This window comes from Sus scrofa, chromosome 12, assembly GCF_000003025.6.
Source record: "Sus scrofa isolate TJ Tabasco breed Duroc chromosome 12, Sscrofa11.1, whole genome shotgun sequence".
NCBI lineage: Eukaryota > Metazoa > Chordata > Mammalia > Artiodactyla > Suidae > Sus > Sus scrofa.
In genome coordinates, this window is record NC_010454.4 from 37,708,644 (window position 1) to 37,735,975 (window position 27,332).

General features: G+C 43.4%; 1 protein-coding gene and 1 pseudogene across 2 annotated transcripts in view; one reads left to right on the forward strand and one right to left on the reverse strand.

Moving 5' to 3' along the window:
• LOC100620905 lies at positions 2,581-20,292 on the reverse strand (annotated as a pseudogene).
• Positions 11,490-27,332, forward strand: part of USP32 (ubiquitin specific peptidase 32) — a 223,916-nt gene continuing 208,073 nt past the window's right edge. The window contains exon 1 of one of the 2 annotated variants that reach the window (XM_021067306.1): positions 11,490-11,627. Coding sequence is in view for 1 of the 2 variants with exons in the window: in XM_021067305.1 (XP_020922964.1) it covers positions 20,641-20,698 (58 nt within the window). In the remaining variant the exon portion in view is untranslated. Of the gene's footprint in view, positions 11,628-20,446; positions 20,699-27,332 lie in introns of those variants that run through there. The other variant, XM_021067305.1, reaches the window with a different exon arrangement.

Here is a 27,332-nt window from a genome sequence, read left to right on the forward strand (position 1 = left end):
TGGCAAAGAAATGGGATTCTCCTGACCTACAAAAAAGAGATGCATTTGGGATCCTGGTCTCAGAAAAGACATTCTCCCTTGCGTTGTTTCAATATGATAAAAACTGGCTTCCTTTCCAAGCCTGCACTCATGATGAAATACCCATAGTTGCTTCACTTGTCCAACTATCACATATGAAACTCGAGTGCAACTCTGTGCAGAACTCTGTCCTGAGCACTTGCATAAGAAAGGAAAACCGGAGTTGTTTTGTGATGCAGTGGGTTAAGGATCTGGTGTTGCTGCAGCGGCTTGGGTTGCTCCTGTGACATAGGTTTGACCCCTGGTTTGGTAACTTCCAAAAAAATAAGAAGAAGAAGGAAGAAAGGAAAACAGATACAAGGGAGAGAAGCAAGCAAGTACCTTTTTTTTTTTAATTTTTGCTTTTTAGGGCCGAACCTGTGGCATATAGAAGTTCCTGGGCTAGGGGTTGAATTGGAGCTGAAGCTGGCAGCCTACACCACAGCCACAGCAACACCAGATCTGAGCTGCATCTGTGACTTATGCCACAGCTTACTGCAATACTGGATTCTTAACCCACTGAGCAAGGCCAGGGATCAAACCTGTATCCTCATGGATACTAGTTGGATTCATTTCCACTGTGCCACAAGGGAACTCTTCCTTGTGCCACATTTTAGATTCCACATATAAGTGATAACATACGGTGTTTGTCTTTCTCGTTCTGACTTACTTCACTTAGTATGAGAATCTCTAGTTGAATCCACATTGCTGCGAATGGCATAATTTTGTTCCTTTTTATGGCTGGGTAGTATTCCATGGTGCATATGTATACCTCTTCTTAATCTACTCATCTGTTGATGGACATTTAGGTTGTTTCCATGTCTTGGCTGTTGAGAATAGTGTTGCTATGCATATACAGTTCATGTATCTTTTGAATTATAGTTTTGTTTAGATATATGCTCAGGAGTGGGATTGCTAGATCATAAGGTAGTTCTATATTTAGTTTTCTGAGGAATCTCCATACTGTTTTAAGTATCATTCGGAAGGAGTTTATGATTAGTAGAAAGTATCATAAATGCATCCAATCCATCAGTTTCCTGAAGTGCAAAGTCTCTGGGCTTCAGGTTGAATACAAAGGGCTGGTGAGAAGCAGAGCATAGAGATTAAGAAGTGTTAGGGGTTCCCGTTGTGGCGCAGTGGAAATGAATCCGACTAGGAACCATGAGGTTGCAGGTTCGATCCCTGGCCTTGCTCAGTGGGTTAAGGATCCGGCGTTGCCGTGAGCTGTGATATAAGTCACAGATGTGGCTCGGATCTGGCATTGCTGTGGCTGTGGTGCAGGCCAGCAGCTGTAGCTCTGATTAGACCCCTAGCCTGGGAACCTCCGTATGCCACGGGTGCAACCATAAAAAGACCAAAAAAAAAAAAAAGAAGAAGACGAAGAAGAAGAAGTGTTAGGTAGGAATGACTTCCTAAAATATAACTTATAGGCCAGATCCAATGGCTTGGCAAGGAGGGGTTAGGATTTCTCAGTGGAGGGAAGAGCATCAGTAAAGTCATGGAGATGGTAAAAAAGGAAGAATTGTGTGCAGGGAGGGGATCTTGTTAGCTTGCCTGGAGTGGAGAAGCTAGGTTAGAGAGAAGAGCTGAGAATGCCAAGGAGGCAGCCCCCTAAGCCAAGGTCATTCTAATGGCAAGAAATGCTGTCCATCAGATGAATAGGAGGGAATACTGACATAAATGGTTTCCACTACTTTTGGAAACTTTTCCACTACTCTGTCTTATCAGCTACAGGTGCAGAAGTGAGCAAGTTACAGAAGAGAGCTGGGCTAGGGCAGGTGGGGGGAGACAGGGAAGGGAGGAGGAACGCTCACCCAGGGTAGGGCAGGGGGAGGTGTTTAGGGCATCGTTTCTCTACCTGCTGGATGAAATGGAAGCAATTTCTCATTTGAGAAGGAAAGCGAGGCTTTGTCTTCATAGGACTAGCTTGTGTACCTTGCATGAAGTAGAGAATTAATTTATCAGATACATCTTGTGCATTTACACTGTGCCGAGCACTGTGCTAGACTCTGGGAATATAGAAATATGTGAAATGGGCCCAGTCTCCACCCACGGGGAGCATTCCTGTCTAATGGGAGAGAATGACATCAGTCTCAGACTTTGCAATTTTAGTAACAAGAATGACATCAGGAGTATAACAAGGGGACCTGATGACCACAAATATCTTCTGACTGTTGATTGAGTTTCCTGGCTTCCCTGATCCTGGAAGGAAGAAATCCTTAATAGGGACCAATAATATCATATATCCCAGAAGAAATTTTTCCTATATAAAAGGCACTACCCACGAGTTCCCTGGTAGTTCAGCAGGCTAAGGATCTGCCGTTGTCAGTTCTGTGGCTTGGGGAACTGCTGTGACACTGGTTTGATACTGGGAAATTTCACATACTGTGGGCGCAGCAAAAAATAAACAATAAATAAATGAATAAACATAAAAGGCACTAACAATTTAGGTATGTATATTTGTATCATGGAATTTTCTTTTTTTTCTTACAGCTGCACCTGGAAGTTCCTGGGCCTATGCTACAGCCACGGATCTGAGCCGCATCTGTGACCTGTGCCGTAGCTTGCAGAAACACTGGATCCTTAACGCACTGAGCCTGGCCAGGGATTGAACTTGCACCTTCAGGGAAACAACGTCAGGTTCATGACCCACTGAGCCAGTGGGAACTCCAGGATTTTTTATTTTTTTAAATGAGCTCTGGCTAGTTTTATTAAAGAAAAATTGTGCCTGGTTTACGTTTCACCAGTCTGTTCTGGCATGCTTCTAATGCTGTCAGAACCACCCTGACAGCCAGTGGGCATCCCTGTCGTATTTTCCATATGCTGTGCCCAATTCAATATTATTGCCACTGTAGTGATGGACACCAGTTTTGTCCAAGAGGGCATAATAATCTATTTCAGATTTCCTCAAGGCTAGGCAGTCGCTGGCGAGGATGACCAGTCTCGCTTTTGCCCTGTCTGATCATTTTCAGAGTCTGCTTGTACCCCGGCACGTACTTTCCACTTTTCATGACGAGCTGGAGTGGAGAGTTGATTGACTCCAGTGATGTTTTCGTCTTCTTTGCGGCCACTATCTTCCTGCCTTAGGTGTGGGATGCCGCCAACTGCAAGCAGCCGACAAGATGGCCTGGGGAGCAAGAGAGGAAGGAGTTCCCACAATGCCAAACTCTTCGAGGCAGAGCTCCTCCAGGATTTTTTTTTTTTTTTTGCAGTTTTATATATATATATATATATATATATATAGTCTTTTTAGGGCCACACCTGCAGCATATGGAGGTTCCTGGGCTAGGGGTCTAACTGGAGCTGGAGCTGCCAGCCTATATCACAACAACACCGGATCTGAGCCTCATCTGTGACCTACACCACAGCTCATAGCAATGCCGGATCCTTAGCCCCCTGAGCAAGGCCAGGGATTGAACCCACGTCCTCATGGATACTAGTCTGGTTTGTTAACCACTGAGCCACAATGGGAATGCCTTTTCAGTTTAATATCGAAAAAAAATTTTGAGGTAATTTTTATATAGCATATGGCAGAATTATATCAAAATTATACATAAATTCATAAATATATAAATTACATAATTATAATTTATATAAAGTGAACCTATTTTAAATGTACAGTTCAGTGAGTATTAACAACTACACCCTTATAACCTATAGAGCTATAATCAAGATGTAGAACATTTCTGGAGTTCCCGACCTGGCACAGCAGAAAATGAATCTGACTAGGAACCATGAGGTTGCAGGTTCGATCCCTGGCCTTGCTCCGTGGCTTAAGGATCTGGCATTGCTGTGAGCTGTGGTGTAGGTCACAGATGTGGCTTGAATCCCGTGTGGCTGTGGCTGTGGTGTAGGCTGGCAGCCGTAGCTCTGATTGGACCCCTAGCCTAGGAACCTCCATATGTAACCCTAAAAAAAAAAAAAAAAAAAAAAAAAAAAAGGTAGAATATTTCCATCACACCAGGTTTCCTTTATTCCTTTCCAAGCCTATCTTCGTTCCTTCCTCCTCCCTTCGTGCTCACCCCCAGCCCCAAGCAACTATTCTCTGCTTTCAATCATCATCAGTTTTCTTTCCTACGGTTTCACATGAATAAATCTCACAGGATGTACTTTTCATGCCTGACTTCTTTTGCTCCGCAGAATGTTTCTTGAGGTTCATCCATGTTGTCAAATGGATCAATAGTTCATTCCTTCTTATTGATGAGTCGTATTCTGCTGTATGAAAATGTCCGTTTGGGGGAAGTTTTTTTCTTTCTGTTTGTTCGTTTCACATATGGCTATCCAGTTTGTTCCAATACTATTTGTTGAAGACACTCTTGCATTTGTTATCTACTGTTAGAAATCACATTGCTTTAATTTTTAAAAATTTATATTATTCTACAGATGTGATAAATTCATTGAGTAATAAAAAAATAAAAAAATTTTATTTTATTTTATTTTATTTTTTTGTCTTTTTGCCTTTTCTAGGACCGCTCCCACAGCATATGGAGGTTCCCAGGCTAGGGGTCTAATCAGAGCTGTAGCTGCCGGCCTATACCACAGCCACGGCAGCGCGGGATCCTTAACCCACTGGGGTATGTCAGGGATCGAACCTGGAACCTCATGGTTCCTAGTCAGATTTGTTTCCACTGCGCCACAATGGGAACTCTCATATATATTCCTTTTTTTTTTTTTTGGTCTTTTTTAGGGCTGCATCTGCGGCATATGGAGGTTCCCAGGCTAGGGGTTGAAATGGAGCTCTGGCCGCCTGCCTACACCACAGCCATAGCAGCACCAGATCCAAACCATGTCTGCAACCTATACCATAGCTCATGGCAACACTGGATCTTTAACCCATTGAGCAAGGCCAGGGATGGAACCTGCATCCTCACGGATACTAGTCGGGTTCATTACCACTAAGTCACAATGGAACTCCCATACATATATATATTTTTTTCATTATGGCTTATCATAGGGTATTGAATATAGTTCCCTGTGCTATCCAGTGGGACCTTGTTGTTTCTCCATTCTATATATAAAATAGTTTTCATCAGCTAATCCCAAACTCCCAATCCATCCCTTCCCCATCCTCCCTTCCCCTTGGCAACGACAAGTATGTTCTCTGTGTCTGGGAAACATTGTTTTAAATTGTAATAGCTTAAAAGAATAACTACTTGGAGTTCCTGTTGTGGCTCAGTGGTTAACGAATCCGACTAGGAACCATGAGGTTGCCGGTTTGATCCCTGACCTTGCTCAGTGGGGTAAGGATCCGGCGTTGCCGTGAGCTATGGTGTAGGTCACAGATGCAGCTCGGATCCTGCCTTGCTGTGGCTCTGGCGTAGGCTGGCGGCTGCAGCTCCAATTTTAGACCCCTAGTCCGGGAACCTCCATATGCCAAGGGAGCAGCCAAAGAAAATGGCAAAAAGACAAAAACAAAAACAAAAACAAAAACAAAAACAAAAACAAAAACAAAAAAAACAACCAAAAAACCGAAAACAAAAAAAGAACGAATAAATACTTATTATCTGACAATTTCTCTGTGTCCAGAATCTAGCAGTGGCTTAGTTTGGTGAGTCTGACTTAATGTTTCTCATGAAGTCAGCCACGGCTGCAGTCATCTGAAGACTTGACTGGGGTGGAGAACCCGCTTCCAAGGTACCTCATTCCTGTGCCTGGCAACGTAGTGCTGGTGAATCTTCCCTCACTGAACCTCTCCATAGGTCTTCTTGCATCTCCTCACAAGGTGGCAGGCATGTCAGATTTCTGGCCTACAGAACTGTAAAAGAGTAAATTTTGTGTTTAGTCACCAAGTTTATTACTTAATTTATTACTGCGATAGCAAAAGAATACACTAGGTCATAAAAGACACGTGGCTTCCTCCTTGCTACCTCTTTTTTACTCTCTCTGATCACTTGCTTTGGGGAAAGCTAGCCCTGCCATGTTGAATTTTTCATATCAGATATATTTTTCAGCTCTAGAAATCTTTTTTTTTTTTTTTTTTTTAAGGGCTGTACCCTCACTTACAGAGGTTCCCAGGCTAGGGGTTGAATTGGAGCTGTAGCCGCTGGCCTACACCACAGCCACTGGAATGCCAGATCCGAGCCACATCTGCATCCTACACCACAGCTCACGGCAACAATGGATCCTTCACCCACTGAGCAAGACCAGGGATGGAACCAGCAACCTCATGGATCCTAGTCAGATTCGTTAACCACTGCGCCATGACGGGAACTCCCCTTTAAATCTTTTTAAAAGCATGTCTAGAATATACTTTACTTTAGTGGTAGTTTAGACCAGTTGTTAATGTTTAACTCTTCTGAGATCTCTCCTGAATGTCTTGGGTAGTCAATGAGGTCTTTCTACTCTACCTGGCGAGAATGCTTCCTAGGCCCGTCTGAGTCCTGGGAATTGTTCAGTTACATCTCTTTGATTACTCCATGTTCATCCTCTGGAATTTAACTCTGTGTGTGGCCACATTCGTATTCAGCAAAGACTCAAGGCCCTGTGCAGATTTCTGGAGGTCTTTTATTATATACCTTCTTGCTGGTCTATCAGAATATTTCAATCAGGAATATTTCTATCAGGAACCTAGCAAGTTCGTGCTGCTGCAGAGACCATGAATCCATTCTCTGTCTCCTCAACTCAGTGAGATTGCTGTGTTCTCTCATGTTCTGAATTTATGATCTAGAATGTGCCTCTAGGCATAAAGCCAGGGCCATTGTAGAACTCACTTCATTTGTTTTTCTTCACTCGGTGATGTCAGCTCTGGACTGCCTATTGTCCAAAGTCTGAAAAGAGTTGCTTTATGTATTTTGTCTAGTTTCCTAGTTGTTTATGGCAGAAAGGTAAATCTGGTCCCTTTTATTCCACCAAGGTCCTCCGTTCCATGGTCATTTGATTGGCATAAGCCAATCTTTGATAAATGGATCAATTTGATAACATGGAGTTTGTAAACTTAAAAGTTTCCAAGCTGAGGTGATTACACTAAGATCAGTGTCAACCTGAGAAGCCTTTTATGGGCAGCCAACAGACCTGTCCAGGTGACACCTCACACCACAATTTATTACACAAAATGGTGATTTGACAAATTTTTTTGAATAAACAAATGTTGAATAAGTAAATTACTAAATGAACATAATTACATTTAAGCATGGTCTTTCCAGGGTCCAAAAGATTGATTTGGTCTATCCTAAAAATTTACTAATTCCTTCATCTGTGAGTCAAGTGGCATAGAAGTTATCTAAGCATACTTATCATGAGAAACAAGGTTCCTTTTTCAAGGAATGAATGTTCAGCCAAGATCTGAGCCACATCTGTGACCTACGCCTCCACAGCTCACGGCAATGCCAGATCCTTAACCCACTGAGTGAGGCCAGGGATCAAACCCACATCCTCATGGATACTAGCAGGGTTTGTTTCAGCTGAGCCACAATGGGAACTCCCCATACTTCATTTTCTAATCCATCATGTAAATATAGGTTAGGGCATGATTCTGCATCTAGATTGCCTGAGTTCAAATCTCCGTTCCATCATTAATGAGTGGTATGACTTTGGGCAAATTATTTAAATTTGATGAACTTCAATTTTCTTCGTCTGTCAAGTGGAGATAATAATAACATATACCTCCTAGGGTTGCTGTGAAGATGAAATGATTTGACAACATGTGTAAAAGGCCTTAAACTGCAGTGTCTTATACATGAAGGGCTAGCAATTACTATTACATTGTTTAAGAGGATTTTCCTTGAATACATGTCTCATAAACTCTTTTTTTTTTTTTTTCTTTTTAGGGCCACATTCATGACTTATGGAAGTTCCAAGGCTAGGGGTCAAATAGGAGCTGCAGCTGCCAACCTATGCCACAGCCACAGCAACTCCAGATCTGAGCCGAATCTGCTGGATCCTTAACCAAGCAGAGCCAGGGAGGGAACATCCTCATGGATACTAGTTGGATTCTTAACCCAGTGAGCCGCAGTGGGAACTCCTCTCATAAACTTTTTTGAGAACTCTTTATACATCTTTGGTATGGCTAATACCATTTTTTAGAACCAACCTCTGATGTAGGCTCCAGCATTTCAGAATAATGACACTTGAACGAATAAAACGGTGTACATGATGGCCGTGAATACACTTATTAAATGGCCAGCATGTGCTTCTTAGAAGTACTGGAGTTCCCTTGTGGCAGAGTGGGTTAAGGATCCGGCCTTGTCACTGCAGCAGCTTCGGTTGAGGCTGTGGTGTGGGTTTGATCCCTGGCCCAGGGTTGGCGGGGGGGGGGGGGGGAGAGAAAAAAAGTACTAATTGTTCCTAAACTGGGACTTTTACAACTGGTTCTTCTTTGTTTGGGGACTGTGGCACTGTGACTAAAACGACCTGCCTTCTATTTAAGTGTCATTTCCAAACTGGAAACCTGAGAAAGTAGTTTTTCAGCGGCCACTATTTTTAGAATTTGTATTCTGAAAGCACAATGATGGTTCTTTAAGAGAGTTAATTCCAGTTTCTTTGTTACAAGGAGGCTGATGTGCACCCTTCTATAATTTCTCTAAAAGCCAGGCCTTACAGAGGCCTTTAGTGTGCTAGGTTATGCAAAGACCAGGGAATAGCTGGGTTTCAGCAAGGTAAATCTCCCCTCTCAAAGATGGATCTTTCCAAGACTAGCTCTTCGAGGAAAAGGGGAAGTTCCCATCGTGGTTCAGTGGTTAACGAATCCGACTAGGAACCATGAGGTTGTGGGTTCGATCCCTGACCTTGCTCAGTGGGTTAAGGATCTGGCGTTGCTGTGAGCTGTGGTGTAGGTTGCAGACGTGGCTTGGATTTAGTGTTGCTGTGGCTCTGGCAAAGGCCGGCAGCTACAGCTCTGATTAGACCCCTAGCCTGGGAAACTCCATATGCCTTGGGTGCAGCCCTAAAAAGATGAAAGACAAAAAAAAAAAAAAATTGAAATATTGATGCTCCAAACTTATTCCATATTTAATCCTGGGCCAGGGATCAGATCTGAGCTGCATGGCCCATTTAGGGCAGGGAATTGAACCTGCGTCCATCCTAGGAGTCCAGACACTGCTGATCCTGCTGCACCACAGTGAGAACTCCTAAAAAACTTTTTTTTTTTTTTTTTTTACAGCCACACCCATGGCACATGGAGGTTCCCAGGCTAGGGGTCGAATCGGAGCTACAGCTGCCAGCCTACGCCAGAGCCACAGCAACGTGGGATCCGAGCCGCGTCTGTGACCTACACCACAGCTCACAGCAACGCTGGATCCTTAACCCACTGAGCGAGGCCAGGGATCGAACCTGCAACCTCATGGTTCCTGGTTGGATTCATTTCCTCTGCCACTTGATGGGAACTCCTAAAAAACCTTTTTATTTGGAATTAATTTCAAGCTTACAGGGAAGTTGCAAACATAAGAATAGTGCAAAGAATACTTGCATGACCTTTCGAAGTTCTCTTAAGGCTCAGCAGTTTAAGGATCCTGTGTTGTCACTGCTGTGGCTCTGATTACAGCTGTGGCACAGGTTTGATCCCTGACCCAGGAACTTCCACATGCCGTGGGCATAAGCAACAACAACAACAACAACAAAAGAATACTCAGGAGTTCCCGTTGTGACTGGGAATTTGACTAGCATCCATGAGGACGCATCCATGCAGATGCAGGTTCAATCCCTGGCCTTGCTCAGTGGGTTATGGATCTGGTGTTGCCGTGTGCTGTGGTGTAGGTCGAAGACTTGGCTTGGATCCCACATGGCTGTGGCTGTGGTGTAGGCCAGCAGCTGTAGCTTTGATTCGACCCCTAGCCTGGGAAACTCCATATGCTGTGGGTGCAGCGCTAAAAAAAAAACCCAAAAAAAGAAAAAGTGCTTGCATGCCCTTTACTCAGATTCATATGTTGTTAACATTTTACTTGTCTTGTTTTATTATTTGCATTCTCCTTCTCACTCTCTCTATAAATATATATACACAATATATATACATACAAAATGCACACATGTATGCATACACTACACCTACATGTATGTATATTTTATCCTCAGGTATAACACAGTGCCATTTCTTCTGCATTCTATTCATTGAAGCAATCACAAATTTCTTTCCTTTTTAAAAATATTTTATTTTTTTGGCCTTTTAGGGTCTCCCTCTTGGCATATGGAAGTTCCCAGGCTAGAGGCTGAATCGGAGCTGTAGCTGCTGGCCTACACCACAATCACAGCAATGTGGGATCTGAGCCGAGTCTTCGACTCACACCACAGATCACAGTTATGCCAGATCCTTAACCCACTGAGTGAGGCCAGGGATCCAACCTGCATCCTGAGGGATACTAAGTCAGATTCATTTCTGCTGAGCCACGATGGGAACTCCAGCAATCACAAATTTCTGCTCAGGCTCAAGGACTGGGGAAATTGTTCTCAGAAATTCTGTGTGGGAATTTCCATTGTGGCTCAGCAGGTTAAGAATCCCACTAGTATTCATGAGGATATGGGTTTGATTCCTGGCCTCACTGAGTGGGTTAAGGATCTGGTGTTGCTGGAAGCTTCACTGTAGTCCAAAGATATGGTTTGGATCCAGTAGCTCTGGCACAGGCTGGCAGCTGCAAGTCTGATTCAGCCTTTAGCCTAGGAATGCCCATATGCCACAGGTGCAGCACTAAAAAGAAATTGTGTTCATAAAAAGAATATTTTCCTGAACCATTTAAGAGTACATTTCATCTATCATTGTGCCCTTTCCCTACATAACCTCAGCGTATATTTACAAAGAACTGGTGATCAAGTCAGGAAATAGTATATTTGAGAAAACACATCCCAGGAGCCTCATTCACACCTGGATCTGGTCTAGACGAGGAAATCACAGACTCCAAGCCTGATTCTGATGTCATAATGGGGATTTTGGAGCAAGGGGTGAAGGTATATTGCATACGGAGGGAACATAAATTGTTGTGACCTGGGGTTCCCATTGTGGCGCAGTGGAAAGGAGCCCAACTAGGAACTATGAGGTTGCAGGTTTGATCTCTGGCCTTGCTCAGTGGGTTAAGGATCCAGTGTTGCTGTGAGCTGTGCTATAGGTCACAGATGCAGCTCGGATCTGGTGTTGCTGTGGCTGTGGCGTTGGCCAGCATCTGTAGCTCCGATTTGACCTCTCGCCTGGGAACCTCTTTATGTCATGGGTGCGGCCTGAAAAAGCAAAAAAAAAAAAAAAAATTGTTGTGATCAGAAGGTGGACTGTGGCACAGCAATATTTCTGGAGACTATTTCCCCTCCTTTTAAACGTGAGCAGAACTTTGTGACTGCTTTAATGATTAGAATGCCGCAGAAGTGACACGGTGTTACATCTAAGGCTATGTCATAAAAGGTGATACAGCTTAGGCTGATCTCTCTCTCTTTCTCTCCCTCTCTCTCTCTCTCTTTGCTCACCTTTGGAACCTTGCCACATCACCGTGAGGAAAGAGGAAACACATTACACATGTAATTGTTCCAGCCAACAGTTCCAGCTAAGGTCTCAGCCAACCACCAGCATCAACTGCCAGACAAGTGAGAGATCAAGCCCTCAGAGGATTCCACTTCCAACTTTTGAGCCACTGCAGCTGACACTAAATGGAACAGAGGTGAGCTCTTCCCACTGAACCTTGCCCAAACTGCAGATTCATAAGCAAAATAAATGTCTTTGTTTATGCCTCTAAGTTTTGGGGGTAATTTCTTGTGCAGAGATAATCAGAATCACATATAGTAGCACAGCTATACTCACATGTGTAAACAAAGATATATGTACTAGAATGTAATTCTTTTTTTTTTTTTTTTTTTTTTTTTTTTGCCTTTTGTCTTTTGTCTCCTTAGGGCTGCACCTGCGGCATATGGAGGTTCCCAGACTAGGGGTCTAATCGGAGCTGTTGCTGCCTGCCCAAGCCGGAGCCACAGCAATGCCAGATCCGAGCCAGGTCTGCGACCTACACCACAGCTCATGGCAACACCGGATCTCCATCCCACTGATCAAGGCCAGGGATCAAACCCGAAACCTCATGGTTCCTATTTGGATTCCTTAACCACTGAGCCACAATGGGAACTCCCACTAGAATGGGAATTCTAATCAGTGCTCTCGTATATCAGAAGAATGAAAAAGTGGAGTTCCCTTGTGGTGCAGTGGGTCAAGAATCCAACTGTAGTGGCTCGTGTCATTGCACAGGTGAGAGTTTGATCCCCCCAGCCCATGGGTTGAAGGATCTGGCATTGCCATAGCTGTGGCGTGGATTCAATCCCTGGCCCAGGATTTAATGGTGTAGCCATTAAAAAAAAAAAAAAAAGAGGATAATTAGACAAACAACAGGCTAGTGGTTCAATAATAGATGGGAAACAGAATAGAAGCATTGCATTAATAGTTGGGTGAGAAAAAAACTCAGCCTGAACTGAAAATAAAAACAGATTTGAGCTGGCGAGAGAACGTACATATCAAGAGATAATAAAATAATAGAATTTGAGAACTAGAAAAAGCCTGATTGAGTTTAAATCTTTCATCTACTAGATGAAGAAATAAGAGTCAAAGGTACATTTGGCAAGTCTCAGATAACTAAAAATGAATAATTAGTGTGGTGAACTGGCCTTTGGATGACTTGACAAAGCTATTTAGAACCTAGAAACTGAAGTAAGTTCTATCCTACCTGTTCAGAGATGGATTCTGTCTTATTCTATATTTCAGTTGCCAACTAGAATTCAGTTTTTTTGGGTTTTTTTTTTTGCTTTTTAGTGCCATACTTATGGCATATGGAGGTTCCCAGGCAAGGGGTCAAATCAGAGCTGCACCTGCCAGCCTACACCACAGCCACAGCAACGCAGGATCTGAACTGCATCTGCAAACTACACCACAGCTCATAGCAAAGCCAGATCCTTAACCCACTGAGCGAGGCCAGGGATTGAACCAGCAACCTCATGGTTCCTAGTCGGATTTGTTTCCTCTGTGCCACAATGGGAATGCCTGAGTTAATGTTCTTATTCTTAAACTTGTAGCTTCTATTTTGCTGGAAAAGACTGGCCTAAGAGTACAATGGAGTTGTCACATTAGAAAATGAATAAGGAGGTCACAGGAGGACTGAAAAGAAGTTGATGGATTTTTTTAGGAGCTAACAAGAGAAAGCAGTCTCGGCTTGGGCAGTATTGTCCACAAGACCCACTCCCTAACATTTGTAAACTGTTTTTTAAATGATTTTTGTAAGCTATTTTATTTTATTTTTGTCTTTTTATGGCCACACCTGTGGCATATGGAGTTTCCCAGGCTAGTGGTCAAATTGGAGCTGTAGCCACCAGCCTACACCACAGCCACAGCAATGCCAGAGCTGCATCTGAGACCTACACCACAGTTCATGGCAACACTGGATCCTTAACCCACTGAGCAAGGCCAGGGATCAAACCTGCGTTCTCATGGATACTAGTTGGGTTTGTTAACTGCTGACCCACATCGTGAACTCCTAAATTATTAATTTTATTTTTTATTAATTTTTGTCTTCTCTAGGGCCACACCCGTGGCATATGGAGTTTCCCAGGCTAGGGGTCTAATTGGAGCTGTAGCTGCCAACCTATGCCACAGTCATAGCAACACCAAATCTGAGCCACGTCTGCGATCTACACCACAGCTCACGGCAACACTGGGTCCTTAACCCACTGAGCAAGGCCAGGGATTGAACCCACAACCTCATGGTTCCTAGTCGGTTTCATTAACCACTGCGCCACAACAGGAACTCCTAAACTATTAATTTTAAAGGGAGTCCCCTTAGTGGCTCAGTGGTAACGAACCCGACTAGTATTCATGAGGACACAGGTTTGATCCCTGGTCTTGCTCGGTGGGTTAAGGATCTGGTGATGCTTTGGTTGTGGTCTTGGCTGGCAGCTACAGTTCCGATTAGACTCCTAGCCTGGTAACTTAAAAAAAAAGAGAGAGAGACAAATACAACTTCATTGCAAGTGGAGTGGAGGAAGGCACTGGAGGAATATTATGAAGGGTAAACACTCAGAATTCCCTCATGGCTCAGAGGGTTAAGCATCCAGCATTGTCACTGCTGTGGCTTGGGTCACTGCACTGGCTCAGGTTTGATCCCTGGCCCAGGAAATTCTGCATGGGGTGGGTGTGGCCAAAAAAAAAGAGTAGGCATTTACTGACAGGTTCAGTGGGTAGTGTAAGTTGTTTGCTAAGCATGAACTGTGGTAAGGGAGAAAAGAGACCTTTTAAACGAAGTCCAAGTTAAAGGCCCTCACTCTGAATGTTTTACTGCTTTCCCATTAGTTTTAGCTTTGGTATCTTGCAAGTCAGACGCTCTTAAGGGATGGGCCCTGTTGAAATTTTGCCAAATTTACGCAGCTTTTTAAGAACGATAGAGGGAAGGGACATCTCTAGTTGTTGGTTAGAGAATGACATCTCTTTAGCCATTCTTCATATATTTTGTCTAGGTTTAAAATGAAAATGGATTTCATGTCTAGGAAAGCAGAGATTCAATTATTTGTTGGTAGGATTTATAATAGGTAAAGGGTAATAACAAAACCAGCTTAAATTGATATTAATGTTAGTAAGGAGAAGGGGAAATTGGCTTCCTCAGATACCCATTTTTTTTCTTTTCTTTTTCTTTTTTTTTTTTTTTTTTTTGTATTTTTAGGGCTACACCCTTGGCATATGGAGGTTCCCAGGCTAGGGGTCAAATTAGAGCTAAAGCTGCCAACCTTTACCACAGCTACAGCAACACCAGATATGAGCTGGGTCTTCAACCTACACCACAGCTCACGTAACACTGGATCCTTAACCCACTGAGTGAGGCCAGGGATCGAAACTGCATCCTCATGGATACTAGTCAGGTTCATCACCACTGAGCCACAACAGGAACTCCTCATGGATACTAGTTGGGTTCTTTAACCACTGAGCCTTGATGGGAATTCCAAAAGGTGAATATCCTTAGATTGCAGTTCCACTTCTGGAAAATCCATCTAGAGATACACTCACATATGAAAAGAAAGAAATACCTACAAGGATGTTTATTGTAACAGTGTTTATAATATTGAAACACTTGAAATGATCTAATGTTTTGTTTTTTTCATTTTTAAAGTTTTATTGAAGTATAGTTGACTTACAATGTTGCGATAATTTCTGCTGTAGGAAATAATCTAAATTTTCTATCTTTCTTTTTTTTTTGCCTTTTCTAGGGTCGCTCCCGTGGCATATGGAGATTCCCAGGCTAGGGGTCCAGTCTGAGCTGTAGCTGCCGGCCTACACCAGAGCCACAGCAATGCGGGATTTGAGCTGCGTCTGCAACCTACACCTCAGCTCACGGCAACGCCGGATCATTAACCCACTGAGCAAGGGCAGGGACCGAACCTGCCACCTCATGGTTCCTAGTTGGATTCGTTAACCACTGCGCCACGATGGGAACTCCTGGAAATTTTTTTTACAATGAGTAGTAGAGTTTTCATTAAGGAGTAGCTTAATCTATTGGCCATACCACCCTGAATGCACCTTGGAATCTAAGCAGTCATTCGGGCCTATTTAGTGTTTGGGAAAGTAGCTTAACGTGCTTTAAATAAAACATAGGAGTTCTCATTGTGGTTCAGTGGGTTAAGAACCAGACTAGTATCCATCAGGATGTGGGTTTGATCCCTGGCCTTGCTCAGGGGGTTAAGGATTCAGCATTGCCCCAAGCTGTGGCATAGGTCACCCATGCAGCTTGGATCCGGTGTTGCTGCGGCTATGATACAGGCTTGCAGCTGCAGCTCTGATTTGACTCTTAGCCCAGGAACTTTAATATGCGGCCCTAAAAAGAAAAAAGTAAATAAAATAAGATAAAAGTTATGAACTGGCGTTCTCATCATGGCTCAGCGGAAATGAATCTGCCTAGGATCCATGAGGACGAAGGTTCAATCCCTGACCTTGCTTAGTGGGTTAAGGATCTGGCGTTGCAGTGACCTGTGGTGTAGGTCACCGACGCAGCTCTGATATGGCATTGCTGTGGTTCTGGTGTAGGCAGGCAACTGTAGCTCTGATTCAACCCTAGCTTAGGAACTTCCATATGCCACAGATACAGCCCTAAAAAACAAACAAAATAGTTATGAACATTCTTTTTTTTGTCTTTTTGCCTTTTTCTAGGGCCGCACCCGCGGCATATGGAGGTTCCCAGGCTAGGGGTCGAATTGGAGCTGTAGCTGCCAGCCTACGCCAGAGCCACAGTAACGTGGGATCCCAGCCACGTCTTCGACTTATGCTACAGCTCATGGCAGTGCCGGATCCTTAACCCACTGAGCGAGGCCAGGGATCGAACCCGCACCCTCATGGTTCCTACTCGGATTCGTTAACCACTGCACCATGACGAGAACTCCAGTTATGAACATTCTTATTTATTTATTTATTTTTTTGTCTTTTTTTTTTTTTTTTTTGCCATTTCTAGGGCCGCTCCTGCAGCATATGGAGGTTCCCAAGCCAGGGGTCTAATCGGAGCTGTAGCCACTGGCCTATGCCAGAGCCACAGCAACGCGGGATCTGAGCCACATCTGCAAACTACACCACAGCTCATGGCAACGCCGGATCCTTAACCCACTGAGCAAGGGCAGGGATTGAACCCGCAACTCATGGTTCCTAGTCGGATTCGTTAACCACTGCGCCATGACGGGAACTCCCAGTTATGAACATTCTTAGAAAAATAAAAAATAAAATGCAAGTGACTAAAACTTCGTATTATGTCACCGTAGGGTAACAAGTTCCTAATTCTGGAAAATCAGTTCTCTTATTGTTAGTCGTAGTAAGGCCATACCTGTTGGCCTTACTTTGCGGCAATCAAGTTATATATCAGTCAGGTGCTGCTCCACCTCTTCTTTATTGAATTGACCTTCCCAACTGTGTCCTAAGCTTCTTTGGCTTAGGACTAAAGCGATTCTATCCTATTCCTATGCCAATTCTCTGGGAGTGTAAGCTACGGAACACTGTCATTTAGATTGTCCAACTGGAAGTAAAAATTACATACCAATCCTTCATGCTTTAAATCTTCATATGCATAACTCTTTCACAGGCACGTAATTATAGTTAAAGCAATGGTTCCCCAAATGCAACCCAATGCTTAAAGTCAGGTAGCTGGCCAACTCTTCAGTGGATTAAGTGAAATATAATGAAACTGAACAAACTAACTGTTAATAGAATTCCTTTCAGCATGACAGGTAGACTTTAGATTTTCTATGTCATCAAACCTAAGTACTTTATCAATTTTAAGTTATAGAGGGATGTTTAACAATTGATTGCCTAGTGCTGTGTAATATAAACCAAAAGGCAGGGTTTAATTCCTGTTTAACATTTAAAATTCCCATCGGATGTAACTATCTACTTCACCGCCTACAATAACATGCTTAATTTAACATAGACAAGGGAGAAATTGTATTTCCTAGTTTTCTGTCCTAACCCTTTTTTTTTTTTTTTTTGTCTTTTTGCTATTTCTTGGGCCACTCCTGCGGCATATGGAGGTTCCCAGGCTAGGGGTCTAATCAGAGATGTAGCCGCCGGCCTACGCCAGAGCCACAGCAACGCAGAATCCGAGCCGTGTCTGCGACCTACACCACAGCTCACGGCAACGCCAGATCATTAACCCACTGAGCAAGGGCAGGGACTGAACCCGCCACCTCATGGTTCCTAGTCGGATTGTTAACCACTGCGCCACTATGGGAACTCCCCTAACCCATGTTTGTTTTTTTTTTTTTTTTTCTTTTTGCCTTTTCTAGTGCCGCACCTGAGGCATATGGAGGTTCCCAGGCTAGGGGTCCAATCGGAGCTGTAGCCACTGGCCTACACCAGAGCCACAGCAATGCAGGATCCGAGCTGCGTCTGCAGCCTACAACACAGCTCACGGCAACACCGGATCCTTCACCCATTGAGTGAGGCCAGGGATTGAACCTGCAACCTCAGAGTTCCTAGTCGGATTCGTTAACCACTGCACCACGTCGGGAACTCCTAACCCATGTTTTTTTTTTTTTTTATTTTCCCACTGTACAGCAAGGGGGTCAGGTTATCCTTACATGTATACATTACAATTACAGTTTTCCCCCCAAAACCCATGGTTTTGAGAGTGTTTAATTCCTAGTAAACTCTGTATGGGATGAAAATTTTTATAGCCCTTGGGGAAGCTGGGCCTGAAACCAAGGAGAAAATTTTAAAAGTTCCTGTGTATTTGGAGTTCTCATCATGGTGTAGCAGAAACGAATCCAACTAGGAACTATGAAGATGCCAGTTCGATCCTTGGCCTCAGTGGGTTAAGGATCAGGTGTTGCCGTGAGCTGTGGTGTAGGTCATAGATATGGATCTGGCATTGCTGTGGCTCTGGCAAAGGCTGGCAGCTGTAACTCTGATTTGACCCCTAGCCTGGGAACCTTCACAGGCTGTGGGTGCGGCCCTAAAAAGCAAAAAAAAAAAAAGTGTATTAGTGCTGCTCCAAGTCTCTCCTTATAAAGTTTATATTCTATTCATTCTTGAGTATTTTGTAATAATTTACTATTTTATTTGACAAACTTGAATGCAACCAAATCCCACCTTTCAGGTGGGGCAAGTACTACAAAGAGATAAAACAATTTGCTTCCAATTCTACTGTAAATCAAGTGGGTAGATAATCATCCAAGTTGCCTTTAGATACTGATTATTTAGGACAATAATAATGCCAAGGTATGTTGCAATTAAACTCTTGAGGGTCTTTTTTCCCGCAGCTGAACCCTGTTTTAGGATTCACTCCCTATTAATTACCACAATCTAACTGCAGGCTAAAGATGACTGAGTTTTGTCTGGAGCCGTATGTCTATGCTGAACTAATCACCTGGAAATTAAAGGCTTTCAACATTCCCAACCCCCTTATTCATGGCCTTTTCAGTAAGGCCTTTTAGCAATGAAACTAATCTGAGGTCTTAAAATTAACTACCTCACAGTGAACTGGAAAGGGCAGCACTGTGACTAATGCCACGCTGCTGATCTGGTCTGCCAGGAAAGATGAGTAGAGAAAGAGTTATTACCTTCTCCCTTTAGCAGGGCATATTGTAATTTGTTGGTTATAGGAACTAAAATCCTTTTGCTGGCCCTGAATTACCTAAGTGGCACCTTGAGTCTAATCTAATCCAAAGGGTTATTTTTCAAACAAATGAGTGTTTTTCCTTATCTAGAAGCTTATGCTTTGACTTTCAGGGTCAAGACTAATAAAAGCAAATCGAATAGGGTGGAAAAGCAAAGAACTGCAAAGTATTCCATTGTAGGCATATACCATATTTTATTTATTCATCTGTGTGTTAACGGACACTTGAGTTGTTGCTACCTTTTGGCTCTTGTGAATAATGTTCTATAAACAGATGTATAAATATCTGTTCATGTCCTGCTTTCAGTTCTTTTGAGTATATACTCACAAGTGGAATTGCTGGATCCTACTGTAAACCCGGGAAATTGATACTTTGCAGCAGCATGGACAAACCTTGAGGACATGCTATATAAAATAAACCAGTCACAAAAAGAGAAATACTGTACAATTCTGAACTCTAGAGCTATTTAAAAATGGTTAGCATGGTCAATTCTAATATATTTTACCACGATTTAAAAAAATAATTAAAAAAGCAAGGAACTTTGTTATCAGTCGTATAGCCCTCACATTTCTGGTGGGGAGCAACTCTTGCCAAGCAAGCTACGCCTTTGCAGAGCAGCTTCCAAAGAGGCAGGCTCAGAGTGTAGATGCGCCTAGGACAGCTGGGTCTGCGCATGTGAAAGGAACTGTGGCCTTAACTAACTGGGGGGATGGGCTAACGTGAAAAAGGAGATGCTCTAAACTTTGTCACAAGGATTTACTTTCCTTAAGGCGCTCTCCCCTAGGATAAAGAATTCTCTTGTGACAAGAAATCCTTGAGACTCTCCTTTCACAACTTCCTCCCAATCAAAAATGTCCCTAACGTTGGGAATGTCCTAGCTGCCGCTCCTTTCTTTCATGAACCGCACCCCTCGTACCCAGGCTCCCTAAGATTCCATTTCTCTTTCAAAATGGGTCTGGACAACAGCCAGACCTACAGTCCAGAACTCAAGCCCCGCCCGGCGGGCGCCGGAACCTGTGGGCGGGAGGGACGGCCTTGAGCGCCCCGGAAGTCACGGGCCCCAGGCAGGCGGAGGCTCCCAGGCCTCGCGGCTTCAGATTGGCTGGAAGGAGGGGATGATGCGTTACGCGCGGGGTCCTGCCCCGCCCCTACGCCCCTGCGCGCGGCGAACGTGGGGGCGGGGCGGAGTGGATGGCCCCCGGCGGCCATTACCCGGAACAGTCCCCAGCCTCGGGTCAGGTGACCCTCGGCGGGGCAGACGGGAGGGGAGGAGGGAAGAGGGCGTGAAGAGGGAAGGGAAAGGAGGGGAGGAGAGAGGAGAAGGGCGGAGTAAGAGGGAGGGGAAGGGGGCGGGGTGGGAGCGTGTCACGTGATTCGGCATGGAGGCGGTGGCGGCGGCCGGGAGGAGCCGCCGGGGCAGAAGCCGCACTTGTTAGTGTTGGGGGAGGAAGGGGCCGGGGGACTCCGACACCGTCAGCCAGGGACGCCGAGGAGAAGGCGGGAGGGGGGTGGGGGCGAGAGCGGGCTCCGACCCCCGGCCGAGGGGATGAGGGGAGCATGGGCGCCAAGGAGTCACGGATCGGATTCCTCAGCTACGAGGAGGCGCTGAGGAGAGGTGAGGGGGGAGGGGTCTGGGCGAGCTGCCTGGGAGGCCGGCGACGGGCTACCCAGAGGGTGGGTGACCGGGGAAGGGGAGGGGAGCTTGAGGGCGTGGGGCGCCCGAGGCGGAAGGGAAAGGAGGCCAGCGATGGAGATATTGTGGGGGAGAAGGGTCGGGTGGGAGCAGTATTTGGGGATTGGGACCGTGTGGACGGGGGCGAAGCTTTCCCACAGAGAGTGGTGCCAGGCGCTGGCAGAGCACTGCCCGTGCTCTCTGGTGGCGTTGTTATCCTGGATGTGTCCAGGGAAGTCTCCTCCCCCCTTTTCTTGGGTGGCACCAGCCCTTCCAGCCCCCCTCATCCTTTACTGCCATTTTCTCCTATCACTGCTTCATAAAACGCTCCAGCAGCATCCTAACCTCGTACCTAACAGCCCCTGCTGGAAGGAAGAGGGGAGGTGGCTGCAAAGCCCCTTTTTTGCTATTAGAAGCCTTTTCCAATTGTGGAGTCTCTTCCTTTTCCGAGGGCCTGTGCCAGTCTCTTGGGGGCTGTCACCACCCCCTGCCTGCCTCCCCCTCCCCCTTTGGGTGGCCGACTTTGATAAGAACGATCAGCAATTGAGTTGTATTTGAGGTGAGATGAGTCTGGACAGCTGGTGCCACAAGACCTTGTGTTCAGTTTCATCTCAGACGTTGGTCAGAGCCTCTCATTGCACTTGATCCCAGCACTCACCGCCCCCCCTCCATAAGATGGCATTCGGAAATCCAGCATTCTGATATTGTGTTATAGCTGCCTTTAGAGACCGGCCTTGCTGCCAGCTCTAGCCTGCTGCTTATTGGCTCTGATGCACGGTTATGTTGTTAACAGCCCCAACCCCCTACCACTTACTCTGATACCGCTGTCCATGATCACTAAAGCACACGCTAACTGGAAGTGTCTGTTGCACAGTTTATAGCCGGAATGTGACTTAATTTTTCATGACTGGGGTTTGTGTGTGTTATTGTGTTTGTGTGTGTCTGCCTATGTGTGCTTGTTATTTCTTTTTTGACATTTAAGGGATTTTCTCGGTAAGAAGTGAAAAACACTAAGCAGGTGCTAGGTGCTAGGCATTATTATTAACAGGTTTCTAAGTCAAACCCGCCGTGCTCCGCGTGTTGGTTTTAGTAGTTAATGGTATAAAATTAAAAATTAGATTACAAGACACGCATTCAAAATGAGAATTTCGCACTGAACTCTTGTTCATGGATAGGAAGGAGAGGGGTAAGTTCAGTGGACCATCACCTGAAAATAGGTACAGAATTTAGATGTATTCTTGTGGACTGAGCAGAATAACAAAAATATGCTTTTTAGGTCTTTTTCCCCCCCTTGGGGAACAGTAACTGATTGTTCTTATGGACAATCTCGCCTGAACTTTTTTTCTTTACTTCAATATGAGAAATATTCCAAATTCTTGATGTGTTTCCAGCTCTAGTAGGCTAGTCATTTCCGGGATGCTGTTGAGCCTGACAGGTCTGGCCTCAATTAGGCAATGGCTTACATGGCGTGAAAGAGAGCATCAGTCAAACTGATACACAGCTTCAAGGATCAGAAGTGTTTAGTTTCTTAAGTTTGAGGCGGATGTAGCTGAAATTAAAGGATGTATTCTGAAATTAATTTATCCAACTCTAGTCTTCCTACTTTCATATAAAACTAACCTTCTACCTTTGTAAGTATGAAGGAAATTAATAGTTGGGGCATTTTAAACTGATTTGCCTGAAGGGCTTTGTTCAATTTGTTGTGAAGTGTCTGCCTGTTGAATTTTAAAACATGTATTTGAAGAGGTAGCAAAATGTTTGTTAAAACCTTATTTAACTGTTATTTGAATGAATTTGTTTTATCAGTTTTGTTGTGCAGGAGAATTAAGGCAAGAAAGAGAAGCAAGTTGATAAAATAGCATTTCCAAATATAAACCAGGAGCTTTTTTTTTTTTTTAAGTGTAATTCTTTTGACCATAATAACCATTTACTCTATAAAGTTAGACTTTAATATGGAATTTCTTTTAGTAAGGTTTTAGTAGGAATTTATAAAGTGTGTGATAGAGCTAAAAATGGTTCGAGAACTTTTGGGGGGCATGTGAATAATCCAAATAGGTACTAAAAACTTCCATTTCTTAAGCTTATCTGCTTGCTTATATTGTATGAGGTGAATGGGGAGGGGGAGAGAATTGGACAAATACACAATGTGTGTTATATGAGTCATTGTACAAGTAAAAAGCAAACTTGATAAACTACTGAAATATCTGTCTGCTTGGCTTTACCTGAAAGTATTGGGCACGAAATGGGGCCTAACTATGATTGGGTAGTATTAAAAAAAATAGGCAAGTACATATTGCCACCTACAAAAGTGGAGTTACAGGCAGTTTATCTTGCAAATTGGGGCCTTGGAAATGGAGTGTTATGTTAATGACAGATAACACTCATTGGACCTGAGTGAAAGGGCAGTCTGGTGACTTATTTACATTTCAGAAACTCTAGAAATTAGAAAGATTGGTTTTGCATACTGTTTTAGCTTGACTGCTTGTCAGTTTTATAAACATTAATAGTGTCCTTAAAGTATACCTTAATATTTCTTTTCTAGAGAGAGATATTAGTGGTAGCTTTTATTTTTGGCTTAATCAGTCTTACTTGACTCTGGTTAAATTGCATGTATTTTCTAAAGTGTACCTACTGTACTTCACCGGTAGTGAGAATTTTAGCAACTAAGTTCTTAATCTCTTTACTTCATTTCCTTATTACATCTAAGTTTGTGGCTTGTGTATTCCTAAAAATGTACTTTAAATTCTTGGAACATAACATTAAAAAAACATTGAATGAAGTCGTAGTTTAGAGCATTTTAGAACTTTCAAGAAACCTTAAAAATCTTCACCAGTTATTCAGTTCTTTCTTCCTGCTCCTCTTTTCCTCTTTTGCATCATTTTGGAAACAGAATTTTCAGGCTTTTTTTTGTTGTTGTTGTTGTGGATTCACATTTTCAAGTGTCTCTTTGGTCACACATTCAGCAAATTTTTACTGAGTGCTGGCTGCAGTTTAGACACTGAAGAAACAGAGGTGACTGAGATCCATTCCTTATGGCCTGGGTCAGTGATCTCCACTGAAGTGTATATACTGCAAGGTGTATGCAGGACTATCCATGGGAGGTGGGAATAAAAATTTTACAACTATTTTAAGGTTCTGTTTTGTGTTTGTATGATAATGGACATATTTTCAAAATGTAATATATGTGTATTTAATTTATAAATGATTAACATACAGTATATTAAGTGATACAGAATATTAAGTGCTATTGTGCTATAGGAATGCAGAGTGTGTGTGGAAGTATTTGGTGGCCTGGAAGTGTCCTGTCATTGTACTTATTTCATAGTGTGTGCTCAATAATTATATGTTAAGGAATTTAATTTCCTATCACTTCAAGGTTGTTATGTCTGCTAGTGGAATAGTGAAACATGTAATACTTTTCATTTTACTTATCCACCAACCCTAATACGCTCTAAAACATTGACTCCCCAACCAAGATTTTCTTCTCCAAGTTTATATAGTGTTAATGTTAAAAGTTCTTTAGTATTATGCTACCTATGATGTAGTGTTAGCTGATTTAGTATAACATATCATTGTGTAAATGAAAATTGAATTTCACAGTTGGTACCTTCTGGGATTCAGTATTCTTTTTTATTACAGCACTGATTTGGCTTCATCTAAATTTGCTGAATTTACCACTGGATTCTCAGGCATTAGTGTGGAATGGTAGGTTTGGGTCACGCCTTTTGCAAGCATACCTAGTCAATTGGTGTTATGTGTGTAGGAGAAAAATGAGGCGGTTTTACATTTGTCTGCTTATACGTAGTCACAGAGTAGTAAGAAAGGTACTGTTCTTCATAATCGCTGCTTTGACACTTCATATGGAGTGTCAGCGACAAAGAGGAGATGAATACACCAATGAACCCTGGATTTGGGAAGGATAAGCAGAATGAGGTGACATCACTTGATGGTTAATGGCCTCCCCATTTACCAAACTGGACAGCTGTTGTTTGTTTTTTCTTGTTCATTGTTTGTCTTTGTGCTTGGTGAGTGAGACTGCACAGTGACAGCATTCAACATTGCCTTTCAGAAATATGTGTAAGTCACTTAGTGTTGGGAATGTGGTGACCAATCAATAGCCAGGTGTTTTCTCCAGAGAAAGGAAAAGATTTTTGGCACTTGATTTTATAATAAGTCACAGAAGAAGATAGAGAAGTGATTATTATTCTTGCCGTGACTGTAGAAAAATCTGTTTTTTTGGAGCACTGGAGAGAAATGCTGAGAGTTTAGAATAGATGCTCCAATGGTAAACAGCTGCAGAGGTGGGGAGATTTTATTTATGAGTTAAAAGTTGGTGGTTTAGAGATCCTGTCGTGGCTCAGTGGTTAACGAATCCGACTAGGAACCATGAAGTTGTGGGTTTGATCCCTGGCCTTGCTCAGTGGGTTGAGGATCTGGTGTTGCCGTGAGCTGTAGTGTAGGTTGCAGATATGGCTCGGATCTGGCAGTTGCTGTGGCTCCGGCGCAGGCCGGCGGCTACAGCTCCAATTGGACCCCTAGCCTAGAACCTCCATGTGCCGAGAGAGTGGCCTAGAAAAGGCAAAAAGACACACACACACACAGACACACAAAAGTTGGTGGTTTGATAGTGGTACTGAGAAGACTGAGATGGGACTGACAGTTCTTTTCATACTGTTTCTAGAAAGCATGGCTTCTCTTTTCAGGGCTTGTTTATGCTTCTCCTTTTACCTTTTGGACTTTATGATATTTGTGTTTATTTTATGTTTTGGCCACACCCACAGCATGTGGGAAGTTCCGGGGTTGAACCTGCACCACAACAGCACCCTGAGTCACAGCAGTGACAATTCTGGATCCTTAACCTGCTGCAACACTGGGGAACTCCTATTTGTGTTTAAATTGAGCCACCCACTCCACTTATTCCCTTTCTTCTAATAATAAAGAACTCTTGGCGGTTAGAGGTGGATAGTTAATTATTGACACAAAAACCTGATAAAACCAGCTTTATGTTATTTATTGTTATAGTCAAAGATTTGTCTTTTAGAAGACCCATCTATTCAAAGATGAAAGCCTTCCCCTAACACCTCCCCCCCTTTTTTTTAGAGATTTAATATTAACGTAAGGCTCTCTTTATTTTAGGGAAATCCCAAGTCCATCACTATCTTGTGAACAGGGGTAAGGAAAATTGATGGTTGTTGGGGTCTTTGATACTGGACTTTATTAAAAGCAATACTGTCTTAAAATGAGGGTTACAAAGGAAGTTCTCCTTCTGTTTGTAAAGTTAGATGGTCTTAGCATCTTACCCCTTGCAGAAAAAAAACTATGAGCTTTCCTATGGTGCCTTGCCTTTCCCTAATGACTTGTGAGAGTCTAGAGAGATTGCATTGTGCAAAGGACCTTTCTATAAAGGTAGCCCTCTCCTGGTCTTTCCCACAATCATAAATGGCACTGGCTATTCCGATCGCCAAAGCCAAAAATCTATGGACATCCTTAATTCCTCTCTTTGATCATCTGACCTATCCTTTTATCCCCAGTTTGAGTCTATTGCCTAATCCTGTTAGCTTGATATCCAGTCTGATCTGTGAACTTCTGCTCATCTTCACTGCCACTACTCTAATCCCAGCTGCCATCATCTTTTGCTAAGATACCATGCAGTGGTTTCCTGGTTTCACACAGCAGCCAGTGTAAACTTAAAATTCAAATTAGATCCTGTCATTCCTTTCCTCTCAGCCTGTTTTCCTTTCAGCCTAGAAAGGCTGTTTACAAATTTTCACATGTCCGGCTCATTCTTCATACCTGAAGTCCCAGCTCTGCCTCAGCTCAGCCATCTCTTATCATCTTCTATGAAGTGATTTTCTGTCAGTATTGCAGTACAATATTAGGATCAGTATTATGACCTACTGTTCTGTGTAGGTCATGATTTGTGATTATCATGTTTATTGTCAGTCATGATACTGAATCCCCAGTGCCAAGATAGGTGCAGTGCCTGGTGTATTTTGTGCTCAGTAAATATTGTATGACTGGGTGGCTGTGTAAATCATGGAGAGGAGATTTGGAGAATTGCATAATGTGTGTGAGGTTGGGGGGGTGAAGAGTCAAATGCCGACAGGGATTGGGTATATGGAAAAATATATATCCATTTCAGAATTTCTTTTTTTTTTTTTTTTTTTTTGTCTTTTTGCCTTTTCTTGAGCTGCTCCCGCAGCAGATGGAGGTTCCCAGGCTAGGGGTCCAATCAGAGCTGTAGCCATAGGCCTACGCCAGAGCCACAGAAACGCAGGATCCAGGCCGAGTCTGCGACCCATACCATAGCTCACGGCAACTCCGGATCCTTAACCCACTGAGCAATGCCAGGGATCGAACCCACAACCTTGTGGTTCCTAGTCGGATTCGTTAACCACTGTGCCACGACAGGAACTCCCATTTCAGAATTTCTTTTCCTTTTGTCAACTTTGAAAATTTTTGAAAAAAATTGCTGATGGTAATGATAGTTAAAAAGGCCTTAAAAGTAATAATGTAATTTTGTCTGTTTAGTTCAGATATTTAAGTTGATATCTAATAGGGAAAATTCCTAAGTAGT